This window comes from Lineus longissimus, chromosome 2 (assembly GCF_910592395.1).
Source record: "Lineus longissimus chromosome 2, tnLinLong1.2, whole genome shotgun sequence".
Lineage (NCBI taxonomy): Eukaryota > Metazoa > Nemertea > Pilidiophora > Heteronemertea > Lineidae > Lineus > Lineus longissimus.
The window spans coordinates 22090844-22115802 of NC_088309.1; the positions used below are offsets into that span (position 1 = coordinate 22090844).

Sequence of the window (24959 nt, forward strand, 5' to 3'; positions counted from 1 at the left end):
TACATGTCCAAATGGGTAGAATGTCCCGAGGACAAAAGCGTCTATTATGCACTAAATCTCTGAGGTATTGAAGGTAATGGGTCGTTGTATATGGAACCATACCGTAATCTGCGAAGACAAAACGTCTATTATGCACTAAATCTCTGAGGTATTGAAGGTAATGGGTCGTTGTATATAAAACCATACCGTAATCTGCGAGGACAAAAGCGTCTATTATGCACTAAATCTCTGAGGTATTGAAGGTAATGGGTCGTTGTATATAGAACCATACCGTAATCTGTCACAAGAATAGGAAAGGACACTTTTCCAGGCGGGGCATTTAAGACTGCCACACCGGGTTGACATAAAAGACATTTGAAAGACACTACATTTTGAACATACAATTTTTTATTTCTTTACACTTTGTATGAGCGATACTCCTCTGTATTAAACATATGCACAGAGAATAAAAGAATATCAAAACAATGCCTGTACGAACTAGATCCCTCAAATTGAGTACGGCATTTGTATAAGGATACAAAGAACACTTGATTTAATGATGTTCTTCTTAAAGGAACATTTCTGAAGGAGAACTTGACCTCTCCAATGACTGGATAGACCTATGAGATGGATGAACCAACACAGCATTTAACCCACATTATACATTAAGAATTATTCATCAAAGGAATAGTACGAGTTTGCTATCAGTATCAATTGAGAATTATGATGATATCTCTGGCAGTCACAAAATCCTTATGGATAGTTAACACAGAAATGCTTTTAGCGAAAATGATTGATAAGAATTCTAACGACTCATTTGTAACGACGATAGGTACAGTTTGATCCAGATCGAACAAACATGTACATATGACACTTAAGATTCCAATTTCGAATACTACGATTCACTCGCAATATGTTTACATAAATAAAACCTTAAATGGTTTTTTTCGTGCTTTTGGAATAAAACTTAGCTATTTATGCTAAATATTTCGCGCAGTCTTAAGATAAGTGAAATGAACACGCTATACGTTTTGGTTAGAATTCTTAACAAACATACCTCGTAATTATTTAATCGCTGACTCCTTATTGTCTGACTTTTGCGGGAAAACAATGTCTCATCGTACATATCTTTCTAAGTCCCGTGCTGCACATGCAGTGGTTGCACCCATCGTATTGCTGCCGCCCAACGTCCCTCCAAGATGAACAGAAGCCTGTCGGTGCTGGCGTAGTTGGAGCGGCGGTGGCCTTGGTTGTCCTTCTGTCTTTCATAAACGGGCACATCCTACGCGTACATCCAGCACGACCGATCTGCATACAGCGACACCAGTTACACCCGTCGTAGTACGATTTCCCTATGTCAGCCTGTGTAAGGCAGACTTCCGAGGCGGGCCTTGGGCGGACGCGTCTAGGGCGCGCCACTCGGCTGGGTGTGGTGGACCGGGTTGTCCTTTGGCTTCGCGTTGGTCGTATCACTGGACAGGCTCTATAAGTACAAGCAGCATTCCCAACACTGAAACACCTACACCAGTTGCATCCGTCGAAATACCTTTTGCCAATGTCTGTCTCAGCTGCACATACTTTTGCTGCTGGAGTGGGTGTGACTCGTCTAATCACTTGGCACCCCCGTTTGGTACAAGCTGCCCGTCCTACACCACTGCACCGGCATCTATTGCACCCATCGAAGTACCTCATTCCAATGTCTCTATCGGTCTTACAAAACACGGACGGTGGGATTGGCGTGACCCGTTCGAGATATTCTACAGAGGTTTCGGTTGGCTCTGGAGTAAGAGTTGTCTTTGGGGTGGTAGTTGTCTCTGGCTTTGGAGTAGGAGTGGTTATACCCAATTCCTCTAACGTATCGTGCGTAACAGCCGTAACAACTTCAGTCACCTCCGGTGCTTTCGTTGTTGTCGCCTCCTCCGGGTTACCGCATGACGCAGTGGTACATCCAGCAACGTTAGCGGCAACACAGCGACAGGCTTTGCAACCATCACTGAATGGCTTCCCCATGTCACCTCTCGTTGAACACTCGGCGACGTTACGGACCAAGACTGTCGTCGACCCAATTGAGACAGGGGTTCGCTTTGCTCTTACCAGCTTTGGAGCACCAGGGATATTTTCTACGATTGGTACATCTCGCCAGCTTCTTGAAGGAAATCTCTCTGGAAACCGTGGCCAGCTGCACGCCATTGTGGTACAAATCCAAAACCCACTGCGGGAACACATGCACGTGTTACATCCATCGTCGGACGAGGAACCCGGTTCGCACTGATGAAGACGGCCAAGGTTTGGATGAAACTTTGACTTCAATTCATCTAGATCTCGGAATCGATGGTCAGCTCCGCTGGCTTGGTGAAGACAACAGGCAAGGAGGCCTGTCATCAACAACTTTACGAGAAACGACATAACTTGAATCGGTGTTTGATCGTTGCAGTAACAAGGTGGATACTAATATGAATTTGGAACAACAAAAGTTCCTATTTATACAATCGTGGACCTTGTCTGACGCTTCTGTCTAATCATAAACCGGCTACGGCGGTTTAATACATTAGTAACCTCTCTGTTCCAGATAAACAAACTTCTTCTAGGAAAGTATGACCCATTTAAACAACGCCGACCAATTACATATTGTAAAGTAGGGCGAATTCCGAATAGTTTAAAAAAGATTAAGAACAATCTTGTCCTCATGGATGTCCTGTTGTGCAATCATGCTATGAAATATCTATGCATGGGGGTCCGCAGGAACGGGAGTAGTTTCTTGACTTGGAGAAGCAGACGTCATCACGATAAGTGTTCAATGTTTACAACTTGAAATATCAAATACCTTCATTTACTTGACCTTTATTAGATCATAGGCCAAAGAAATATAGTAGTTTTTTAGTCGCTATGATCGTGTTCTTCTGGGTCCAATGAATCGTCGCCTGCTGGTGTAGCAGAAGAAATGTCCCCCTGGAAAAAGTGTCCATGAAGGATTATGATTGTTCTTTAGAGGCCATGACCGTTAATCGCTTAGTGATTAGAGCGCATGATAGAATCATCTGTTCACCGGACATTCTATCCTATGGGACATTTCAAACTTCTACACCGGAGTTGATTTTGGTCACCGATAGTTGGTTCTTCGTCCTGACTTCTTCATACTGATTCCAGATTGGTAAAGTTTCTCTAATGGGCGACTGGTGGGTTTCAACTATTCGTCATATATAGTGACGAAAGAGTTTTACCAAACTATTCGACGCAAGTCAATACCCTGAGCGTCCACAATGGCAGTCACGGTATAGCGGACTTGCGTCCGTGATGGACTTGCATTTATGTCACACTATTTTACCAAGAATGTTAAACGATGGCGGAGAAACTAGAAAATCATTCCTGGCCTGATGATTAATACTTAAACACGAGTACACTTTTTCTGAAGTGTTTCTATTATCACTATCAGACAATGTGGGTCGTGACGGCATTACTGTCGACGACCGAGTTGGGACTTTCCCGTGATATCCGGAACGCATGTAAAGGTACTCTTACTTTTTGATCAAATAAATATCGGGTTTTCCCTTCACTTACGGATACTCATGGAATTCACGAGGATGTACCGCCCGGTATCATAATGACTTGTGTGACAAGGTTTCCACGATGATCTTGATTCGCACTTCCATGTACTCATTTCGGATTCCCCTATACCTTTTCATACGAATCTTGACGCATCCATCAGAGAACCCAACCCGGTGATATAGCACGATACGAGACTAGGAATCTTTACCTGATGTTCTCCATATTCCCTATTTTTCCCCAGTTGTCCCTTTAGGAACGTTTCCAAAACCAGTAAGAGCGAGTTATTCATGTAGATGTACTAAATTTCAAGGTGGTCCTTTGCTTGACCCATCAAGGGTTAACATTCACAAACTGATGAAGAGCTTAGAATTGTATGAATTTTAACTCATAAAGCGTCAAGATGCGTTTTGTAACGATTATGCCAAACACTGAATATTCTGCAAGCGATTTGGAGCTTGATGTGGGAGTTAAAAAAGATGCACTTGGAAATAAATTTTCCTCAGTTACCCCGTCGATTAGCATCGAGGCGATTAGCATCGAGGCATGTAGTTCCTCACAACTCAAGCGTCGACACACCGCTTTGCGAAGATTCTGCGTAGTTAACTCATCAGTTTTGTTGGTATAAATATACATGTGAAGTTTACTCTGTAACCCGTCAAGTTAAGTTTGTTTGAAGATTTCATTCAACGCAGTCTTTTGATGCTTTGAAAACCAGTGCCAAGTTTCTTGGAGTTGGGTGTTTCGTCATCAATCCAAGAAACCAAAGAAGTACATTTAAGTCAAATGCCTCGTAACGTTCAAGCGTGGGAGGCTCTTTACTTCTGCTCTCCCTGGTATCAATCAAACGTCAAATAGAATCAAGAAGTTAACAGATATCGCGGGGCTTATTTCAGGTTTATACAACAAGAAACTTTGAAAACATCTGAGATACGTACAGACTCGTTTGAGTGTGACTTTAAGTCGCTCTTCATGCTCCATGGAACGAACATGCACGCTGGAAGCCATAAAGTCGAACCTTCCTTAATAGCGAACACCTCTCTACTGAGCTGAGGACACCGTCACGTTTAGAAAGACTGGGTTTAGTCACAAATTGGTTATTTGTATTGATTTCTTTTAACACGATCCGGACTTTCAGCAGAGTTCACGATATTTTATTGACAAAATAAATGTTACAGTCTCACACAACCACCACCATGTTATACAATGTAAAAGTTTCATGTGAATTCAGGTGGCCAGACTCTACACGTCTTGACATTAGTCCAGTCTTTCAATTTGATGGAGAGGTTACGAAGCTTAAAGCGGACGACATGTTACACTGACGAACGGGTACGGTGACTTTTTTTCTACTGAGCCGCACTGAAAGATTCTGTTGAAATAGAAGTGTCGCCAGTTGTTCTCTATGTTCTAATCCCGTAATGCGTTCCAATGTTCATTATACGGCCCTGTTAATCATTGAAACGCAGGTATCTCAAATAGTCGCCGCTATTGTGGCGGTCGGGAAACTGATAGTTCACATTTCGATAGCAATTTAAATATGCAGGCGAGTGGTAAATTCGTATTAACAGTAAGAAACAACAACATTTGAATACACTGGAATAGTTAGTGCAGTCCTCTATAGATACACAGGACGCCCTCAAAACAACCCATTTTCTATAAGTAAAACCTTGGGTACTCTAGTTATTATCGAAGTAAGGCAGCTCGACTGTCTGTTTGTCCTCATTTCCCGCAAACCAAACTTAATAATACACTGGAGTATCATGTTCAACCTCGTCGGCTCCATCCCTCTTCCCTCTTGTGCGGGACCTCCATCTTGTGAAAGATCCGAACGGCCTCTTTTCAATGATGTCATCAGTATCATCCTCCGTTGGAAAGCTCCGTGTGTTCGGTCGTGTGAAAGACCCAAATGGTCGTTTCTCCATATCGTCACCTTCACGCTTTTGATAGCTTCTTGGCAGGGAGAAGGAACCAAATGGTCTCTTATCTACTTCATTATCGTCGTCTCTCTTTGTGTTCCAACGCGGCCGGGAGAAGGAACCAAATGGTCTCTTTTCGACTTCATTATCGTCGTCTCTCTTTGTGTTCCAACGCGGCCGGGAGAAGGAACCAAATGGTCTCTTTTCGACTTCATTATCGTCGTCTCTCTTTGTGTTCCAGCGTGGCCGGGAGAAGGAACCAAATGGTCTCTTTTCGACGTCATTATCGTCGTCTCTCTTTGTGTTCCAGCGTGGCCGGGAAAAGGAACCAAATGGTCGTTTTTCTACGTCTTCATCCTCCCTTTTGTTAAACGATCGCGGCCTTGAGAAAGACCCGAACGGTTTCTTACTGAGAACCTTAGAAAGTGATCCAAAGGGTTTCTTCATACGACTGGTAAACCCTCCAAATGGTCTCTTTGATAATCCCGATATAATGGAACCAAATGGTCGTTTCATTTGCCCGGTCATTGAACCGAACGGGCGCTTCTGGAGCTTTCTGGTGAAGGAACCAAATGGACGTTTGTGGAATCCGCCCGTGAGTGACCCAAATGGCCTCTTCGATAACTTTCGAGTGAATGATCCGAACGGTCTTTTGTCGTAGGAATGCAAGACGCCGTCATCATCTCCATTATCGTTATGCTCCCCCTGCTTCAGTGCAAGATAAAGCATGTTGTTTCCTTCGTCATCCGGACTCCCTCCATCGCCCTCGTCCCCCGCGTTGGCATCGTATGCGGCACGCTTCGACTCAATACGGCGATCCATTCTGAAATATGGAATGTTTAAATAAGGATGGGCAAGTTAAAAAGTGTGTGTTATTTATTTTTTATATTTTATTCATTCCAGTGACGCAGTCACTACAGAAACCGCTTTGGTTTTGTTCATGAAATACATGTAAACTGATACGTGTCTCCATCAGGGGATTCACAAAAAGCTCATCCTATACTATGACAAAATGCAGACTTTTCATCTTATTTGCCTATTCTTGATAATTCTCTTATCAAAATATGCATTACAAAGCCATCGGCACGTCTCAACCCTGCTCACATCATCGGCAAATCATTGCAAATTATGAATGACTTTGCAATCATGATCCACATTTACTCAGAGCAAATCTGCATCTATTTGGTATTCGAAGCCATGTGGGCGCGGTTACAAAGGATCTTCAGTTTTTTTAGGTAAATGGAAATTGTGCTGGAGTGAATGACGGCGAGGAAGGTAAATCTGCGCCTGCGACACTGTGTCCGGGGGCAAAGGACGCACTGAAACCTTTGGCGAGGAATGTCTTGTGTGTCTCTCTCGAACTACTAAAACCTTGATATGTACAAGGGCATGACACTCTTTTCAAGGGGACAGTTAAAACTCTTACAGTTGTTATCGCACAGTGCCCAATCTACTGTCTACTTACAATTCATCCAGCAGTTTGTAGTAATCTGGCTCATCCTCTCTTTTGATATCGGAGACTCGGACATGCTCCTCCCGGGTGGCGGGTGGGCGCCTAGCTGATCCGTGTTTTCCCACGGGTTTCGTGATGCTTCCAAACACCCGCTTGTCTTCACTCCCGAAAGAGTTCTCGCCATCGTCTACGGACCGCTCTACTCTTTTTATATCAACACCAGAATCTAGAAAGAACAATTTACTTTTTAATAAATGTTTGGTAATCATGGTGTTATTAAGGTTGTAAATCTTGTCCTATAATGAAATGCGTTCGCCGCTCTTACCTCGGAGAATCATTCTCCAAAGGATTACACCGTTAGGACTTGGTCGTGTTTTCGGGTGCCAATACGATTTGGAACTAATTGGGTTAATCAATCTCTGGTGACTCTGTCTTCGACCAAGGCGATGTATTTTTCCCAAGTTACTGTCAACTTAAATGGGGTATTTTGCACAAGCATAAAGGCACCTAGCACCAAACCCCCGTTTGACGAAGGGCGAGGCTTTGGAGTTGTACATGAACGTACTCTCTTAATAGTATCAGTATACGACAGTCGGGTCGTTTGGTCGTTTGGGACAGTACAGTCCCCTGCCACGATATTAGCATTGTGTTTGAATTGCTTTGTAAATATATAATGGACAATAAGCTGATTTATGGACGATGACACTATGTGTGTTTCCATGGTAATACAGATCATAAATGCCAATGAAGCCTTCAATCGGTCACCAGGTAACACTATTTCATCAATTGATCAATTGATGTTATGTATAATAATGAATCTATCACATAATGGCGAAGACCCCAAAGCCCAAGGCCCACCGCATTACCGTCTGGAACATTTCAATACTTAATGCTGCGAGGCAACTCAAAGTTGAGTTGCCCTCTCCTTTGCGCGCGAGTGCGGCAGGTTTACCTGTTTGTATTTTTTCTTGAAACGTTAGGCGACTGATCAGAAGGAGCTGTAAAGACAGCAGCACGATATTCGGCAGCACTCTCATCGTTATCTGAAGATAGAGAAATTACGACAACATAACAACATGAGTAATTCTTTACAGTGATAGTTGTATGTGACGAAGAGAAGGTTTAAACGCATGTAGAGAAGGCAGTAAATGAATAAAAGAAGGTTGTTACGTAAGTACAGGAAGTAGTAGGTTAAGAAAAGAAGCTTGTAACGTAAGTAGAGAAGTGGTAAGTTAAGAAAAGAAGCTTGTAACGTAAGTAGAGAAGTAGTAGGTGAAGAAAAGAAGCTTGTAACGTAAGTAGAGGAAGTAGCAGGTTAAGAAAAGAAGCTTGTAACGTAAGTAGAGAAGTAGTAAGTTAAGAAAAGAAGCTTGTAACATAAGTAGAGAAGTAGTAAGTTAAGAAAAGAAGCTTGTAACGTAAGTAGAGAAGTAGTAAGTTAAGAAAAGAAGCTTGTAACGTAAGTAGAGAAGTAGTAGGTGAAGAAAAGAAGCTTGTAACGTAAGTAGAGGAAGTAGCAGGTTAAGAAAAGAAGCTTGTAACGTAAGTAGAGAAGTAGTAAGTTAAGAAAAGAAGCTTGTAACGTAAGTAGAGAAGTAGTAAGTTAAGAAAAGAAGCTTGTAACGTAAGTAGAGGAAGTGGTTTGTTAAGAAAAGAAGCTTGTAACATAAGTAGAGAAGTAGTAAGTTAAGAAAAGAAGCTTGTAACGTAAGTAGAGAAGTAGTAAGTTAAGAAAAGAAGCTTGTAACATAAGTAGAGAAGTAGTAAGTTAAGAAAAGAAGCTTGTAACGTAAGTAGAGGAAGTGGTTTGTTCAGAAAAGAAGCTTGTAACGTGAGTAGAGAAGTTGTAGGTTAAGAAAAGAAGCTTGTAACGTTAGTAAAGAAGTAGTAAGTCAAGAAAAGAAGCTTGTAACGTAAGTAGAGAAGTAGTAAGTTAAGAAAAGAAGCTTGTAACGTAAGTAGAGAAGTAGTAAGTTAAGAAAAGAAGCTTGTAACATAAGTAGAGAAGTAGTAAGTTAAGAAAAGAAGCTTGTAACGTAGGTAGAGGAAGTGGTTTGTTAAGAAAAGAAGCTTGTAACGTGAGTAGAGAAGTTGTAGGTTAAGAAAAGAAGCTTGTAACGTTAGTAAAGAAGTAGTAAGTCAAGAAAAGAAGCTTGTAACGTAAGTTGAGGAAGTGGTAAGTTAAGAAAAGAAGCTTGTAACGTTAGTACAGAAGTAGTAGGTTAAGAAAAGAAGCTTGTAACGTAAGTAGTGGAAGTAGTAGGTTAAGAAAAGTAGCTTGTAACGTTAGTAGAGAAGTAGTAGGTTAAGAAGAGAAGCTTGTAACGTAAGAAGTGGAAGTAGTAGGTTAAGAAAAGAAGCTTGTAACGTTAGTAGAGAAGTAGTAGGTTAAGAAAAGAAGGTTGTTACGTAAGTAGAGGAAGTGGTAGGCTAAGAAAAGAAGCTTGTAACGTTAGTACAGAAGTAGTAGGTTAAGAAAAGAAGCTTGTAACGTAAGTAGAGGAAGTAGTAGGTTAAGAAAAGAAGCTTGTAACGTTAGTAGAGAAGTGGTAAGTTAAGAAAAGAAGCTTGTAACGTAAGTAGAGAAGTGGTAAGTTAAGAAAAGAAGCTTGTAACGTTAGTAGAGAAGTAGTAAGTTAAGAAAAGAAGCTTGTAACGTTAGTAGAGAAGTAGTAAGTTAAGAAAAGAAGCTTGTAACGTAAGTAGAGGAAGTGGTTAGTTAAGAAAAGAGCTAGTAACGTTAGTACAGCAGTAGTAGGTTAAGAAAAGAAGCTTGTAACGTAAGTAGAGAAGTAGTAAGTTAAGAAAAGAAGCTTGCAACGTAAGTAGAGAAGTAGTAAGTTAAGAAAAGAAGCTTGTAACGTAAGTAGAGAAGTAGTAAGTTAAGAAAAGAAGCTTGCAACGTAAGTAGAGGATGTAGTAGGTTAAGAAAAGAAGCTTGTAACATTAGTAGAGAAGTGGTAAGTGAAGAAAGGAAGCTTGTAACGTAAGTTGAGGAAGTGGTAAGTTAAGAAAAGAGGCTTGTAGCGTAAGTAGAGAAGTGGTAAGTTAAGAAAAGAAGCTTGCAACGTAAGTAGAGGATGTAGTAGGTTAAGAAAAGAAGCTTGTAACATTAGTAGAGAAGTGGTAAGTTAAGAAAAGAAGCTTGTAACGTAAGTTGAGGAAGTGGTAAGTTAAGAAAAGAGGCTTGTAGCGTAAGTAGAGAAGTGGTAAGTTAAGAAAAGAAGCTTGTAACGTAAGTTGAGGAAGTGGTAAGTTAAGAAAAGAAGCTTGTAACGTAAGTAGAGAAGTAGTAAGTTAAGAAAAGAAGCTTGTAACATAAGTAGAGAATGTGATTGGTTGTGAAAAGAAGTTTGTACCGCAGAAAATGTCGTTGACCAAGTATCGAACTAATGAATAAGCACGTACATATTTGTATACGATAATTGAGACTGGAAATTTCAGGACAAATTATTTGATCGCACATTAGAACCCATGGGAGAAAATCGCTATTCGTACAAGATATTCCTAACCCAATTGTTAAAAAGTCGATGTTTTAGGAATAGCTTCCTTTGAAGTAAATACAAACGTGCGGTTCCTAGATCCTGAACTGTGTTAGGAAACTGTACATAAAAGTCTCTCCTTCGGGGTAGTAATTCATTTCCTGCTTTTACGCTCAGTTTGTGTGATTTTCACGAGATTATTCACAACAATGGAAGACTTTCTCACGTTCGCACCATCAGGTTCGATATATTGTACGTTCGACTGGTTATTTACCGATTGGGTTACGCCAAGGCAAATCCGGAAGGTCGTGTGAAAACTAGGTAAAATCTGGAGAGATCATAAGATGTATCGAGCGGCTTCGATCTTTCTCAGACCGCCCAATGGTTATTATTGTTGGTAAATGGGACACAGTACGATGGGTATATGCTAGTAAGAGGCAATTTATCTCACAGGGACATCTATTGTGTCCCGACCTATTGTTGACCTACAGGGCTTTAATTTCCTGGAACGGAATCCTTTGTCAAAACTTCGTAAAAGTTGCATCTCCCGGGATACTGGCGTCTGGCAGAAGTGCATACACATACAGACTCAATGAAGAGGAGGTAACCACAAAGCTAATGTTATCTTACAGTTTGTGACTAAATCTTTGTAGATATCTTATTGGTCATGGTTCATGTGTTGCGTAATCAGTTTACCTCCACTATAAGGTGAAAAAGAACGAGCTTTTGCTTAATGTTTTCAACGTAAATCACTCCTTGTAGTCCTGTAACTTCAAATGAGTGCCATTGCGACACCATATTGAAACAATACCTCTGACATACTCAACGACAATGAGGATAGGGTAGCTAGACCAAGGACGAATATCCTTAATGATATTGTGGTTAACATGATCAGCCTAAGAACCAAGTCAATCAATGCCGAGAGTGGTCAATGGAGGATCGGTACCCAAAAAGCATACAACCATTCGACCAGATCCCGATTCATCATTCGGAACCCCTCACCCTACTACATACAAAATGGTGCAGTTACATTACGAAAGCCCCACATATTCTTCCAATAAATTGAATTTTATATTACATTGTATTCACATAAATATAATCATTTTTGAAGTATCAATAGCAACATGTGTTTCGGGAAGATAAAGGTGATAGGAGCAGGAATTGGAAAACTCCCATACTATCTTTTCACTTTCATAAGGTCAGTCAGTTTACCATGAAATAAAGGCAATTTTTTGCAATCACCTTTCAAAATTATTCACAATTTCATGGACATTGAATACTCCAGGGTAGATTGCTTGAATAAGCGTGTCGACTGTACTTTTACATCATGAGAAACTCATATCGCACGTTGAAAGATTGATAAGTTAAAATCGCCGAAAATATTTATGCAAATCAACTATTTGTTAGAGAAGTAGGGTACCGTACCATGCCTACGTAAATGAAACAAGAACCAAATGGGTTACCGAGACTTTGACAAAAAAGTGCATGCCAATATAGAGTTGTTTGTACCGCGACTCAATTGACCTTATAAACGAGAAAATAGAGTGTTGTAGGCGACAGATCGTATAGTGACCATGCAGAGTTAACTGAACGGTTCACACCAATGGAGGGAGTAGGACTGATGTAACCCATACCTTTTCGGAATTACTGATACATTTTCTGACCTGCTGACAATGTTGAAGGACAAATTAAAAAAAGTAAAGGGCATTGGCTTCGCGCTTCTATCCTCTTTCTTTTTGGCGTTGGGATGTATACAGCTGAAATTCATCCAGGATGACGTATCGCTGATAGAATACCTTACAATCAGAGCGACTCTAATAGCGGTGATCACGCTACCGGTCGTGCTGATCAAAAAGGAGCCTTTCTTTGTAAATGACAAGTGGGTCTGGGCAGCATGTGTCCTCGACTTGTTAGTGAAGTCTTGTTTTTCCCTCGCTCTTATCAACATGAACTTCGCCGACACATGCGCCATTTTCTTTTTGCAGCCAGTATTTGTTGGGATCATTGGAGTTCTATTTTATAAGGAGCGTTGTGGAATATTTGGAACCATTGCAACTATAGCCGCAGTGATGGGAGTGTTCTTAGTCACCCAACCTGTTTCAGTCTTTAGAATCATGCAGTTACCAACAAACGGTAGTAATGGGCTATATAATTCCACCCAAAACAGACGAATGGGTGAGATAAATTCGATGCATGCGGAAGAAAGGTTTCCCTCTTCTTTGGAAGATGAAAACAGAAATCGCTCGTATCTTGTTCGTGAGATAAATGGCGTTGAACAAATCAATCAATTTGATGATGTTAAGATATATGTGTCGAAGTGGCTGGCTTCGTTGGTTGCCCTATCAGCGGCCATCTTCAGTGCATTTGGAACTCACTGTTCTAAAAAGTGTGTGCGTGAGTTCGGACTCGGTACCATCATCTTTCAGTTCAAGTTTGTGTTATCCATATGTGGTGTTTGCCTCATGGTCATAACGAACGAGCTTGATATGAACTTCACATCGGCGACCTGGTGCCACCTCATAGCCTCAAGTGCAGGTTGTTGGGCTGGGTTTGTATTCTATTTCCTCGCACTGAGGAGTGAGAGGACTTCAATTGTGTCAGTTGCGAGGACCAGTGAGATTCCCGTGGCCTATCTCTTGGATATTATCTTCCTATCTTACCCAGTGAACATCATCAGTATTACGGGGGCTTTTATCATAGCTGGATCCGCTTGCGCATGTGCCTGGCTTCGCCTCCGGCAGGATGGTGACAGTGACCTAAAGCCTTTGGGTGACGAAGAATGCGAGGCAGTTAAGACGTTCAATGAATCCCTTGACCAAAAAACGCAACTTTGACGAAATCATAGTGCGAGGACCAAGTATGTATTTCTTATCAAAGATTTGGGAGGCTCGGATTCCGTATTCTCATCAAATTAGAAGAAGTTTCGTTTATTGGAGCATGGCGAATAGAGGCAAGATATTTGACAATGATTCTGTAGTTTCTGTCGACAACGATAGTTTCGTTTTCATGCTAAAGGCGGCCGCCTCATTCCCCCCCCCCCCCCCATCGTGGTTTACCCGTGTTGCCACCACTACTGGCAAGCAAATAATTGCCTATAGTCTGTAACATGTCACAATAAATCGTCAATAAGACTGCATGTTTATTTTATTACGGATACGACAACGGTAAGAGACGCGAAGAATCGAAACGAACTAACAGAATAAGCCCTTCTTCTCTCCTGTGATGGCAAGTATCAACATTGATCTCCGCCCTGTGATGAGATCGAGAGCAAGATACAAAAATACATCGCTGCGCAAACTGATTAGGGCGAGACCTTAATGCACACTGCTCGATTAGATCAGCGCGACTGACAGCAGCATTTTTGAAACCCTGGTAAAAAATATGCGAAAAGATTCGATATAAAGAATCGGTTTGGAAACCAGAACTATCATGTCACGCAAGTGGCCATCGTCTTTTCGTTCTTTGAAAAACGTTAGGAAAAGAACGAATCTGCTTAAACTGATTGGGACGAGATCTTACTTCGAACGAGCGCATCGGTAAAAATTGTTGCAACTCGACCAATCGATTAAGAATGCTGACCTGATACATGTTGGGTTTTCTTTCGTTCTAAAAGCTAAACAATATGAAATATAGCTTTGCTTTGCCCTATCTTAATAGGATTCTTTCATTAAAAACGCTCGGCTAAGTGACTAGTTCACCCTATTTCCTACAGCAGAATTATCCGGACGTTTTCCCTTCTTCAAGCAGATCGAAGGATATTCTCCCTTCTCGTACCGACTTCCATTACATCGCGAGGGCCTGGTTTTCAAGTAAAAAATCCCTTATGAAGTAAAGAACGTTAGCGGGATTCTGATTGGTCAACACGCAGGTCAAGACGGGGGCAAATCGATTACTTTGTATCGATGATCGTCAATCTTATGCAGCAATAGAAAAGTTGCAAATGGCGTTTGGGTTGTCGTCTGCTTCTCCAATATATGGAAATTGCCTCATGACCGATACGATCAGTGGCAACAGGATGAATAAATCGCCACATAATCCTGACGTAGACCACAATCAAATTGGGATCAAATACCAATCCGTTCAATACGAGAGCTATCAATCTGATAACATGACTACGGTCATTGTATATCTTGTTCATGACTGATGACTGCACGTACGCATGCATGGCCTGATTCAATGTTTGCCTCTTTGCTTTTGTTTCGGAGGTTTGGCTTTGACGAATTCTGCAAATGAATTTTAAATTGCCTCTATTGGTAACCCCGAGACAGACCAGAAGCATTCCGTTGTTTCGAGCAGATTATATAGACCGCTGTTCCACGAATCGTTGAAGTTGCTGTACGATGTGATGACCATAATCGGAATACTTCTTGGCAAACGGTATCGAAATCGGCTACCTGAATATAAGATCAGAGGAAGGAGCCAGAGGACATTATATTTTGTAGTCTTATGTCTGTCTGGTCTTTGGACCTCCAGCCACAGGTTCTCAAGAAAGAAGTAGACTTATACTGATTTGGAAATGAAATCCAAGCAGTTCTGTAGAACCCGACCAGATTCAGCGTGGGGTGTCATATCTCCCTGGCAATCGTGTTTGTTGGACAAGATGTTGTCATAATGCCATATGTTTGCTGTCAATTACAACTGTTGCAAAACAAATATTGACCAAAAGATGCTGATAGTTATCTTTCGATTCTTATTTCGATTTCGAGCAGAAGTCGACATTTCCAAATTGTCTGTACAGTGGTTCTTCCACTTACAATCCAAAAACACGAGTCGAAACACAATAGATACATCGATTTAGCCAGAGTAGTGCACATGGCCGTTTGACAGTGATTGCTGACGCAACGGAGAGATGCCTCACTTGAAGACAATCGAATAGCAACTAAAGTTTTGCATCCATCGCCGTGAGACAGCAAGTATAATTTAAAGGTTTAGGTTGAAGACGACGAAACATGTCATCGGCAATTAGCGCACCCATCCATTGCTTCGTAGTGGTTCCAGCTTACTACATGTACGCGCTCTCATCTTTCAAAGGGATAGTCAATGCTGTAGTGTAGCTTGCAAAATGAGAGACCAATGTATACTGGTAGCCCGAAGCCAAATATTCTTTTTCCACGAACGAAATACTAGTTCCCCACCGGCAACCGCCGACCATCACCTTTACATGCCTTAAGCTTCCTACGAAGCTAACACACGGTTCTCGCTCGACATGAAATAAAATCACGTAGTTATCATTGCAGCCCAAAAAACATCTTTTTAACGCGATATAATTATTAATTGTAACACGATCAACAAAACTAATTTCCGTTAATGTTTTTGATTTTTGGAACGTCAGCTAAATTACAAGCGCTACTAGTCTCAGCCGTGACTTTGCAAATGTACCTCATGTTGACGCGTTTCTCTCGATACATCTTTGAAACAACTTACCAAGCTAGATTAGAGGCATAGAGAAATCACGATTATAAATCATGGTGTATGGACCAAACTTCTGGTTCGCCGAGCAATGGCCGGATTTTACCAAGGAAGCTGATACACCGACCTCAGCTTGAAACCAACCCACAGTTGGTATTTAAGCTATGTATGTTTTATTGTTAATTTTCAAGCCTCTGCATGACTTAGGAAAACGCAACTTGCGCTCTGCGGGAGCGAGTGGAGGGGGGGGGGGGGGCTACTGATACACTGCTATTTGCGACGAACACACTGCGATGGAGGCAAACACTGACATCTTAAAACTCAGCTTCAATTCGTCCGGGAACCAAATTATTTCACGTCGCATTTGCATGTGTGAGAAACGTGACATTGTTCAGCGCTTTTCACCATCAATATTTGTCGATTCAATGATAATAGGCATTTCTGGCTGGAAACAACACATGGATAGTGATGCGATTAAACGATGAGCATCGTTCTTCATAAGATTACGCGCCCAGTAATATATATATCTGCTTGTAATTGCAGTCGACATGCCACTTTACTTTACACAATTATTATTACAGGATTGTATTAATAGATATTATCAACAGATTCGTATACATATTTCCCAAAGTAATCCAATTTTGTAGGTTATTGGTGGCTTTAGGTCCGCTTTTGCCAACATCGAACACACCATAGCCAGACAGGGAGGAAACTCTTGCCACGCATCCAAATGAAAGGGTTAATTTTTACCTCGAAATTATGAACCATAACCACTGCTTGCATTATACAGCTCAAACGTTAACATTGTATTTGTAATCATAAACGAGAAGCTTTAGATATATATGTTTCCAAATGATATTTTTACCGGAAGTTATACATGGGCAACTTTTGAGTATAAACCGTAACTTGAATTTGCGTTGCTGATAATCGCAAACCCAAACTGTCGGCTAGGCGCCTCGGTTTTAACCTACATTTTGAGCACCGCCTTCTCGTTAAGTGAGAAAAAGAATTAGCTCCAGTTCGGTATCAACTCCCAAAGTTGCAGCATACCTGCCCAAGAATCAAAATCAATTGTTAAATTATTCATTTCCAAACGCGATGAGATATACCAAATGACCATCACACTGCGCGCATGGCCTCGAAAGAGAAAACGTCGCTTTGCTCAATATGATTGGCCCCAAAGGTATAACCATACTCACATAACTCGGACCAAGCTCAGCAAATGTCGGTGATCAGTGTTTTCCGATGCATTCATGATATTGCACTCTAAAGAACAGTTAGTCTTAGCATTGATGCTTATGTGGTCCTGGTTCCACCATAATCTTTATACAAAAAAGATTCCGTTCACTTTGCTTGGCTTATTCGACTTTTACTATCTAGATACATTTGATGACTGCTTTTACTACGTTAGGGCGTGTCGAAGTAAAACCTCGAAGTAGAACATACAAAATACGCATACACGTCAGAAAAAGGATCATACAAAACAGACTTAGCAATCACTTAATAAATAACCGAAAAAAAAACGCAGAACATTGAAAAAAAAGTTTCAGCAATGAATCTGGGGAAAAAATTCACTAACCAGTGAACGAAACAAAAAGATATATAAATATGACATTAACTATTAAGACAACTGGACTCACCCGCTCACCGCTACCTCCACTACGGTACACTATACGCGTTCGATGTCTTTGTCTCTTTTATACGGCCAAATTACGTGTCAACTCCGCGCAATGTTGGCGTAATATCCGATGCTCAATTTGCAACTATTGTCTTCGTCCGGTTCAGCTAACTAACTCTTATAAAGTATCGACAATTATTCCCTGTAACCTTTATCGTCACCAGTAATAATAGGAATCATACGCTATTGGATTATCGGATTTAACTTCTGGTATCCGTGGCAATAGATTTCAATCTTGGTTGAATTTGACTTGAGCGCGTGATTGCCGTCACTTCATTGAGATGATATCAGGAACGAGATTGATACCGCACTGAGAGTGATTCGGCGGTGTTATGAAGGGCATGGGCAGGCGGGTTCCTGCGGTCTTTTTAACCCGGCCCTTGCCGCATTTTAGAATTTCCGACGACAACAACAACGTATAGCACTGGGTTCTGATTGGTGAGGTGCAAATGAGGTTGAGCGGAAGTAGATGGCCGCCAGGATTGATGGGGAATCACCCAAAACAAAGTGGTCGGGATAACATTTTGTAGGGGTTGATCATATTATACTAATTAATGTCTCGTCGCCATTGCTGTTGATGTCCATAAATCAAATGCAGCGGGTCCGGGGTAATCAAAGTGTACGTTCATTTTACACGTACCACATAATTATTCTGGGGGAAAAATGAAGGAACAAGTAACTTATTTTCTAGACGCTCTCAGATCAGGCGTGTGACGAAGTGCGTACATGTAGTAGTTTTTCATCTTAGTCGCAGGCTTGATCGCTCCGAAAGGAGGTTTTCACCTTATTTTAACTCTTATAGACCGATTTTTCTTGCCAGTTAAAAAACGAATTAAAGCAATGCACGCTGAGGGGAGTGAAAGGCTGGGTGGAAATGAAAAAAGCATTACATTTCCACGTATAAGACTCAGAATGAGGAATTGGCAAGAGCAATAAGGCTCGATGCCGCGGCTAGTGATGATTCGCATCTCTTTTGGCTTTAGCGTAACTTCACATCTCGTCTTACCAATAACTTGGTTCTATTTTAGGGTTCTTGGCTGCGAATGATCTGTCATCGCCATCCCATGGTTCTATTTGGTAGCTTGGTCGCTAGATTCGATTTGATAATTGAACTTGATCCTTCATACCAGTCACAGGATTGGAATTGACTGGTTGGGGCAGCATTTTTTCTTCTCACCTTATTTAGCCATTGGAGAAATGAACTTCGAAACAGCTAACCGTGTTCTTTCTCCCTTAATTGAAATTCCTTTTAGATTTGCGGATGAAAATGATACAGAATTGCGTATGATAAACGTGCCTATGAACTCAGCAATCAAGGGATTACACTGGCAGCCTCACGCGAAATGACAATTAAGGTGATCTTGTCTTTGATCGAGTTGAACATATTCAACATTCAAGATGTGAATCGTGGAAAATGAAAGATTCACAACCAATAAAGCCACGCAGCGACGACAGGACACATCCCGATCAGATCCAGAGATGAAGGAGGTCCTATCCATTCTCAGTCCGCTTTATTAGCAACATTAGTTGAACTACTAACTATGGTAATTTTGGATTGATCTCCGACGTCTGGGGGATGTGGGGGAGGTGATCGATGGTAACGTTTAGATAGTTCATTTGGCAGGAAACTCGGCTCTATCCCATCTTTTGCGCGGCCCGCACGATCTATTGCCGGCCCGGTATCGCAAGCTGATCCTTCTTCAAATAGGTCTAAAGCCAGTTTGCAATGGCAGTAAGGAGGTGCACGTGTCAGGGGATAACGTGGTATACAGTGTCAACAAGTCAAGAATAATGGTGAATTTAACCATTAAACATTTTCAGTGAGACCATCTAAAGTCGGAAATGTAAATGAACCGATATTAGAAAGTGATCAGAAAATTGTCTATTTAGTTTTTATTCGTGCTATTACCATTTAGATTGTTCGAGCCAGCATTTTGCTAACCCGTGCTTTATCGCGTGGTTAAGACTTGCGCCGTCAACCTTTCAATCACAGCTCAAATTAATGCTAATATTGGGTAGGCTATTGCGGTATACCCCGCCAAATATGCTATCATTAGTTTCAATTTACCCTAATGGAAAACGGCAAGCAAGCTATGTTTTCATGTATCCTGGTTCCAGATTAGGACATGAAAACGTGGCAACTATCCCTGTTTGATCTGTGCGTAAACATTTCCCAAGAGACACTCCTAATTGGCTGATGACAATTAGCTCCTGACGTTGGGGTTGAGTCATGAAATACGCACACAGCACTCCGTGAGCGTAATTGGCGAAAAACGTAATTTAATTGCTGAATTGACATGGGATCAATATGTACTACACTTTGTTGAAAAATCCATAGCACCAAAAACAACCAGACATTGGTCCCCTGCAGACTTGTGACATCAGTACACACTCTAAGCTACTTCCACTGATCTATCTGTTCTGTACATTCTTCTTCTCGATATAAGCGACCTAAGGTAAATCAGCGGGGGTAAATCAGCCATTTTATTGGCTCAGTGATTTCTCTGACTGTTTTTTATCCTGAAACCATACGATTTCTAAGCTTGGGTCCCCTAATCCAAGATGGCCGCCAAAATACAAAAATGGCGACCAGATTACCTCGTACATGTATTAACTTTCGGTACAACGTTCTTTCGCCCTCACAAAACTCAGTGGCACAGTGGGTGTCGCTTTAACTGAAATTCAGTCCAATTCACCCCATAGTCCTTACGGGGGATATTTCGATCAGGAATATTCCGCTGTACTGAAATTCTGGCCTTTAAGCTCAGAGTCATTACGGTATCAATGTCGTCATCAGTTCCTGATATCCTACGAGTTTGCCCAGTTCTGTTTAGGTATTCATCGACCAAGGCGTTTTGATCTCTTGGATTACCGATACTTACCTCGGACAAAATGATACAAATTTGTTGTAGGTCAAGAGTGCTGAGTAGCCTAACAAAAGTGGAAAAGTCAAAACTTCTTGAAAAGCGATTGGCGAATGGCAATTCATCGACCATTGGTAGTTGCAAATATAACTGCCAGACTATCACCAACAAGTGAAAACTGTCAGTAATTGCTCCTGCAGTCGACGCAAAAGTCCCATTTACCTAAAAAAGACAAAGCAGTGTAACAATATCCAGTTTCGTTGCTATCAGGAGAAGGACCACCAATTCGCCATTCGCCAAGGTTGCCTCTTCACCCGATAGAAGCAAACGAATGCCCCGAAATCGATGGTTGGCCATGGCATTAATCCTCTGGTGATTGGCGCGATGATTGTTCTACGGTGGTTAATAGAACTAGATGGGGAAATCATGGGTATCACGCCAGAGATCAAGGTACGACAAGTCGTCTTGAATAATTTCTTCGCTCCCACGCCTCCACGCACATGTAGCCGAGCAGGAAAGCGAGTTTGCCGAGTTGAGTTGCAGAGTTTCTTAAAGTGAGACCATACTGACAGGAGCCAGTTACATTGTAGATGTAGGTCAGTTTAAGTTACACGAAATTGCCAAAAGGGGTCTCTCGTATCCCGCAGTAAATTAATATGTGGAATATATCTATCGCCAAACCAAACGCAAACCGATCCCTTACTGGTCAATAGTGTAGTCACCCGAGGACCACCAATTCGACCCTTGCCCAAGTTCCCGCCTATATTAAGCCCAAGGGAAATGGCCGATCCAGCTGCAGCTGGTGATGATGAGGTAGATACCCTTTTCTACCATAAGGTATCAAATCTTGCTTTGCGTTATATCCTTCAGATGGCGTTGCGATGGAAACAATCATTCAATCGCCGAGGCGAACACGCGCGGGACACTGTCAGTCACCGTTTCCAAAAATTAAAGAGACTGTTTCGACCTCCGACTCATCCCCATAATGGGAGTCTTACATTCCTCATAATGGGATACTTACCAGATTACGTAATGTCGATATATGAGATGATTCAGTGGTAAATTCATTCCTCATGCAGCGTTCAGGCCTTCAATGCCGGACGAAAGGTATGAAAATCAAAATGAAAGTAATATCATGGAAGATAATTAGTTCTGACAGGTCAATTTTTGCTTCATGAGTTGTGGGTTGTGTAAATTCACGGAGTGAAAGGAAATGACCTAGAAACCCAGATATAGTGTAAAGCCTGCTGCATTAGGAAGGTAACTGGAGTTAATGGGGCAGGCATGTACATATGGTCTGATGTGCTTTGCCTCCAACACCACCAGAGCCATGGGGTAGAGGAACGATTTACCTGGGTGGATGTTGAGGGAGGGAAAGACAAAGGAGATGAACATTCGATTATTTTCTAAAATGGATATTTATTAAAAGCTAACGGTAAGTTGCGTTAAGTTCGTCGTATTTCATGAGACTGTGTCAAAGGTCAATTACATGTTACAATAAGCCATCTGACTCGTCTGATTAATGAAGTGATACTACCAATACAAGATGTACAATGTGACTGCTCTACCAATACCAAGGTTGTTCTGGCCGGCAGACAGCTCCTGGCAGTGCTCGTCCGGGGTGCTGGTATTGATTTGTCACTTAAGAGAAGTTCTTGGGAAATGTCTGATAGAGACTACGCCTAATAGAGAGCCAGCTACATGAAAGTATCATTAAAGTTGCAGAGTTATATTGATAATTTTCCAAAATACATTGTACATGCGGAAGTCACGTCATTACTCACAAATACGTGTTTTGCCACGGTAAATATACGTGCCCTACATGTACGTGTGTATTTCTATCACCAAAGTTCAAAATCGTGTCAAGACAATGATATATCAAATACAGTGAATATTACAGCATGTACAGTGCTTGAATAGAATTTAGGTCAAGTAGCACGCTTAGATACTCTCAGAGGCCTATTGTTACCACTGTAACTGTAATTTGTTACTCCTTCAGTGATGTGACTGATGATGTAAGATATAGGGACAGCTCTGTCATTTTAAGAATCTAATGCTGCTGCAGCACATCCATCAACATACACGTATATAATAGGCCGATAGAATGTTTATATATCAATTATTAGTTCGCACAGAACTTTCCTGTGAAAACGAGAAGCATAAAACGTTAGTCAAAACGTAAGCTTGCGAAGCGTCACTAACAGCCAAAACTAATCGCTATCCATTTACCGTTTTCTATTCTGATCCTCCAATCTGCTAATGCACATGGATTGCGTTCCGACACATAAACGTGAGAGGTTTTTTGTGATCCAGGTGAGCATGGCTACATTACACCCATGATGCAGTATCCATGCTCCTACCGGCTAAATGGTCTCTTTGTTTTCAGCTTAGAGTATTAGGCTGGTTACTCTTAGGAGTACTCTAAGGAGTAATCGACGTCTGATTCTCGGGCCCGCAGCGTGTCTGGCTTTTAACATGAGTTTTAAAACATTTGCCATCAATGAACATTTCGGGATACTAGAGAGTTTTCGCAAACCCACCGAAACCCCAACACGAACGCCTGACCCATTGTTCGACATCGTGATCAGGATCTTTAACAATGGGATAGGCGTTCGCGTTGGCGTTTCGGGGGCTTTGCGAAAACTTCCTGTCCGCCGGATCTCGGGGGGGGGGGGTTAAAGTATTGGGCCGGGTAACAACGCGATGATATTATATATCACAAACTGTAGCGGCCTGAAAGGATCTGTCACTGAAGAATAAATCGGGGTACGAACTCAAAATGTGCTGGTTGAAAACCTCATTGCCATCGAACTTGCTGAAGGAGATGATACCATCTAAGCATATTTTAATATCCAGATGTCTACACCCAGGTGAGCAACTGTATCTGGTATTTGTTGCTGATTAAGATGATGGAAAACATGATGTGAGATGATAGTCTGCAGAAGTTATGAGTGAATAAGCATCCACTCATTGAACCGGGACTACCATACTCAGGGTGAGCAGTCCCGCAAAATAACCGGGTCAAGAACAATTTTGTATGAGCGGAGAAATACTTGTGGTCTCTACTGTCATCATTATCGCACCAGGTGCTTATATATTAGCTTGCATTTGAGAAAACAGCCTTCTTCGCATCAGTCGCCAAGTGTACTGGTATTCCATCCTCTGTCTCAAATTATCGCTCCGATACTGCTACAATTACAACCAGGTGATGGAAATTTGAACTGCCGTGTTATCTGACCCAAGCCAGCGATTTATTTCAGACAGAGCAAAAAAGTGCTCCATTATCGAAAGGGTGCAGGCCAATGAGGTTGTATATCATGGGGCTCTGCTGCCGACATCAACCATCGGAACGATCGCAGCGACGTTGATTGAGGTGGTAACAAGCAGCAGCGGGCCAGAAATAGACTGTATGTACAATAGAAAAGCAGAGGGGACAGCAAATGGATGATTGTCACAAGTGCGCACATCACCAGCTCTGACTACCCGACTTTCAACTTGGGAGTCGTACGACAGATGGAGGTGATTGTCGGCGAAGGGAAAGCAGTCGACAAACTGTTGACAATGGGGACGCATGAATCCAGGCCGCCTCAAATCAAAGTCATCGGTATATTCATATAGCGTTCAAATTAAAACACCAAAAGAAAAATCTTTAGAATCAAGATAACAGTAGAGTAATGCTCTATTTCACAATTTCGATCGTGACGTCAATGATATATCTATTTGATTTGTCTGAGGTTCCCGATCTAATAATGCTACCATTGTCCACTTAAGCGCTAAATTTAGATTGCGTCAACCCCTAGGCCCTTGTCCCAGATACATGTAGCCTCTTAGTCCAAATTTTAAAACATTTAGGCTTAAATCGAGGGATAAGAACTGTGCTTGGTGTCGTGGGATTTCAATTAAGGTGTTTTACATGGCTCATAACCAAAAGGACTGGTTGAACCTATAGTTTAACTACGACTGAAAGGAAGGAATATACTTGTATTTGGTTTGAACACAATTACCACTTTAGTGCCAAGGAATATCGTACACGATATCAGTATAACCACCAGCGTGCGAACCCGCGCTCGCGTATCAGCCAATCAGCACTGACGTGATACAGTTTCAGTGGATTGGAAAAGTTGGTAAGAAAATTACTTGCTCTCAGTTCTATTCTGAGATGACACATATTGTATGTGATTCTTTCCGGCCATTCCTAGTGGGGTTTTTTCAACAGTACGTATCAATCGAGACACGATTCAAGTCCGTCACCACAGTACACTTTTCATTGTATTTGTACAGCATTACAAATATTACATCACCACGTATCTATCTATATAGTTTAAAAATAACGTCGTTTAGAAAAAGCGGCTGTTCATCAGCTTTGACAAGGTTTGTGAGTTAATCTTACTTCACCACCAGAGAACTTCATACTAATACTAATACATGTACGTAAAAAACCAAACAAAGTGAAATGATGTTGAGGTCGAGTTGTGTAACGCTTCTGTGATTACTATGGATGGGCAGATTGGCAGAGGTCATCATTTGGTTCTCTGAAGAATCGAGCCATAGTAATTGATGCTTATTTGTTGAGTACCGGTATGTTTTGGATAGTGCTACTCGAAATAGAATCACTTCAATATTCCTAACCATCAA

General features: G+C 41.6%; 2 protein-coding genes across 3 annotated transcripts in view; one reads left to right on the forward strand and one right to left on the reverse strand.

The window, feature by feature from the left end:
• Window positions 1-369: 369 nt before the first annotated feature.
• LOC135482888 (uncharacterized) lies at window positions 370-2443 on the reverse strand. Its single transcript, XM_064763366.1, has one exon. The coding sequence runs from the start codon at window positions 2383-2385 to the stop codon at window positions 1063-1065; it is 1323 nt and encodes a 440-aa protein (XP_064619436.1). The 5' UTR covers window positions 2386-2443; the 3' UTR covers window positions 370-1062.
• Window positions 2444-21606: 19163 nt separating this feature from the next.
• Window positions 21607-24959, forward strand: part of LOC135482897 (serine/arginine repetitive matrix protein 2-like) — a 32916-nt gene continuing 29563 nt past the window's right edge. Inside the window, exon 1 of one of the 2 annotated variants that reach the window (XM_064763376.1) lies at window positions 21607-21759. The gene's annotated coding sequence lies outside the window, so the exon portion shown is untranslated. Of the gene's footprint in view, window positions 21760-24173; window positions 24449-24959 lie in introns of those variants that run through there. The other variant, XM_064763375.1, reaches the window with a different exon arrangement.

Coding starts and splice junctions, on each gene's coding strand:
- LOC135482888 (XM_064763366.1), bottom strand. CDS start 2,385: ATGTCGTTTCTCGTAAAGTTGTTGATGACAGGCCTCCTTGCCTGTTGT.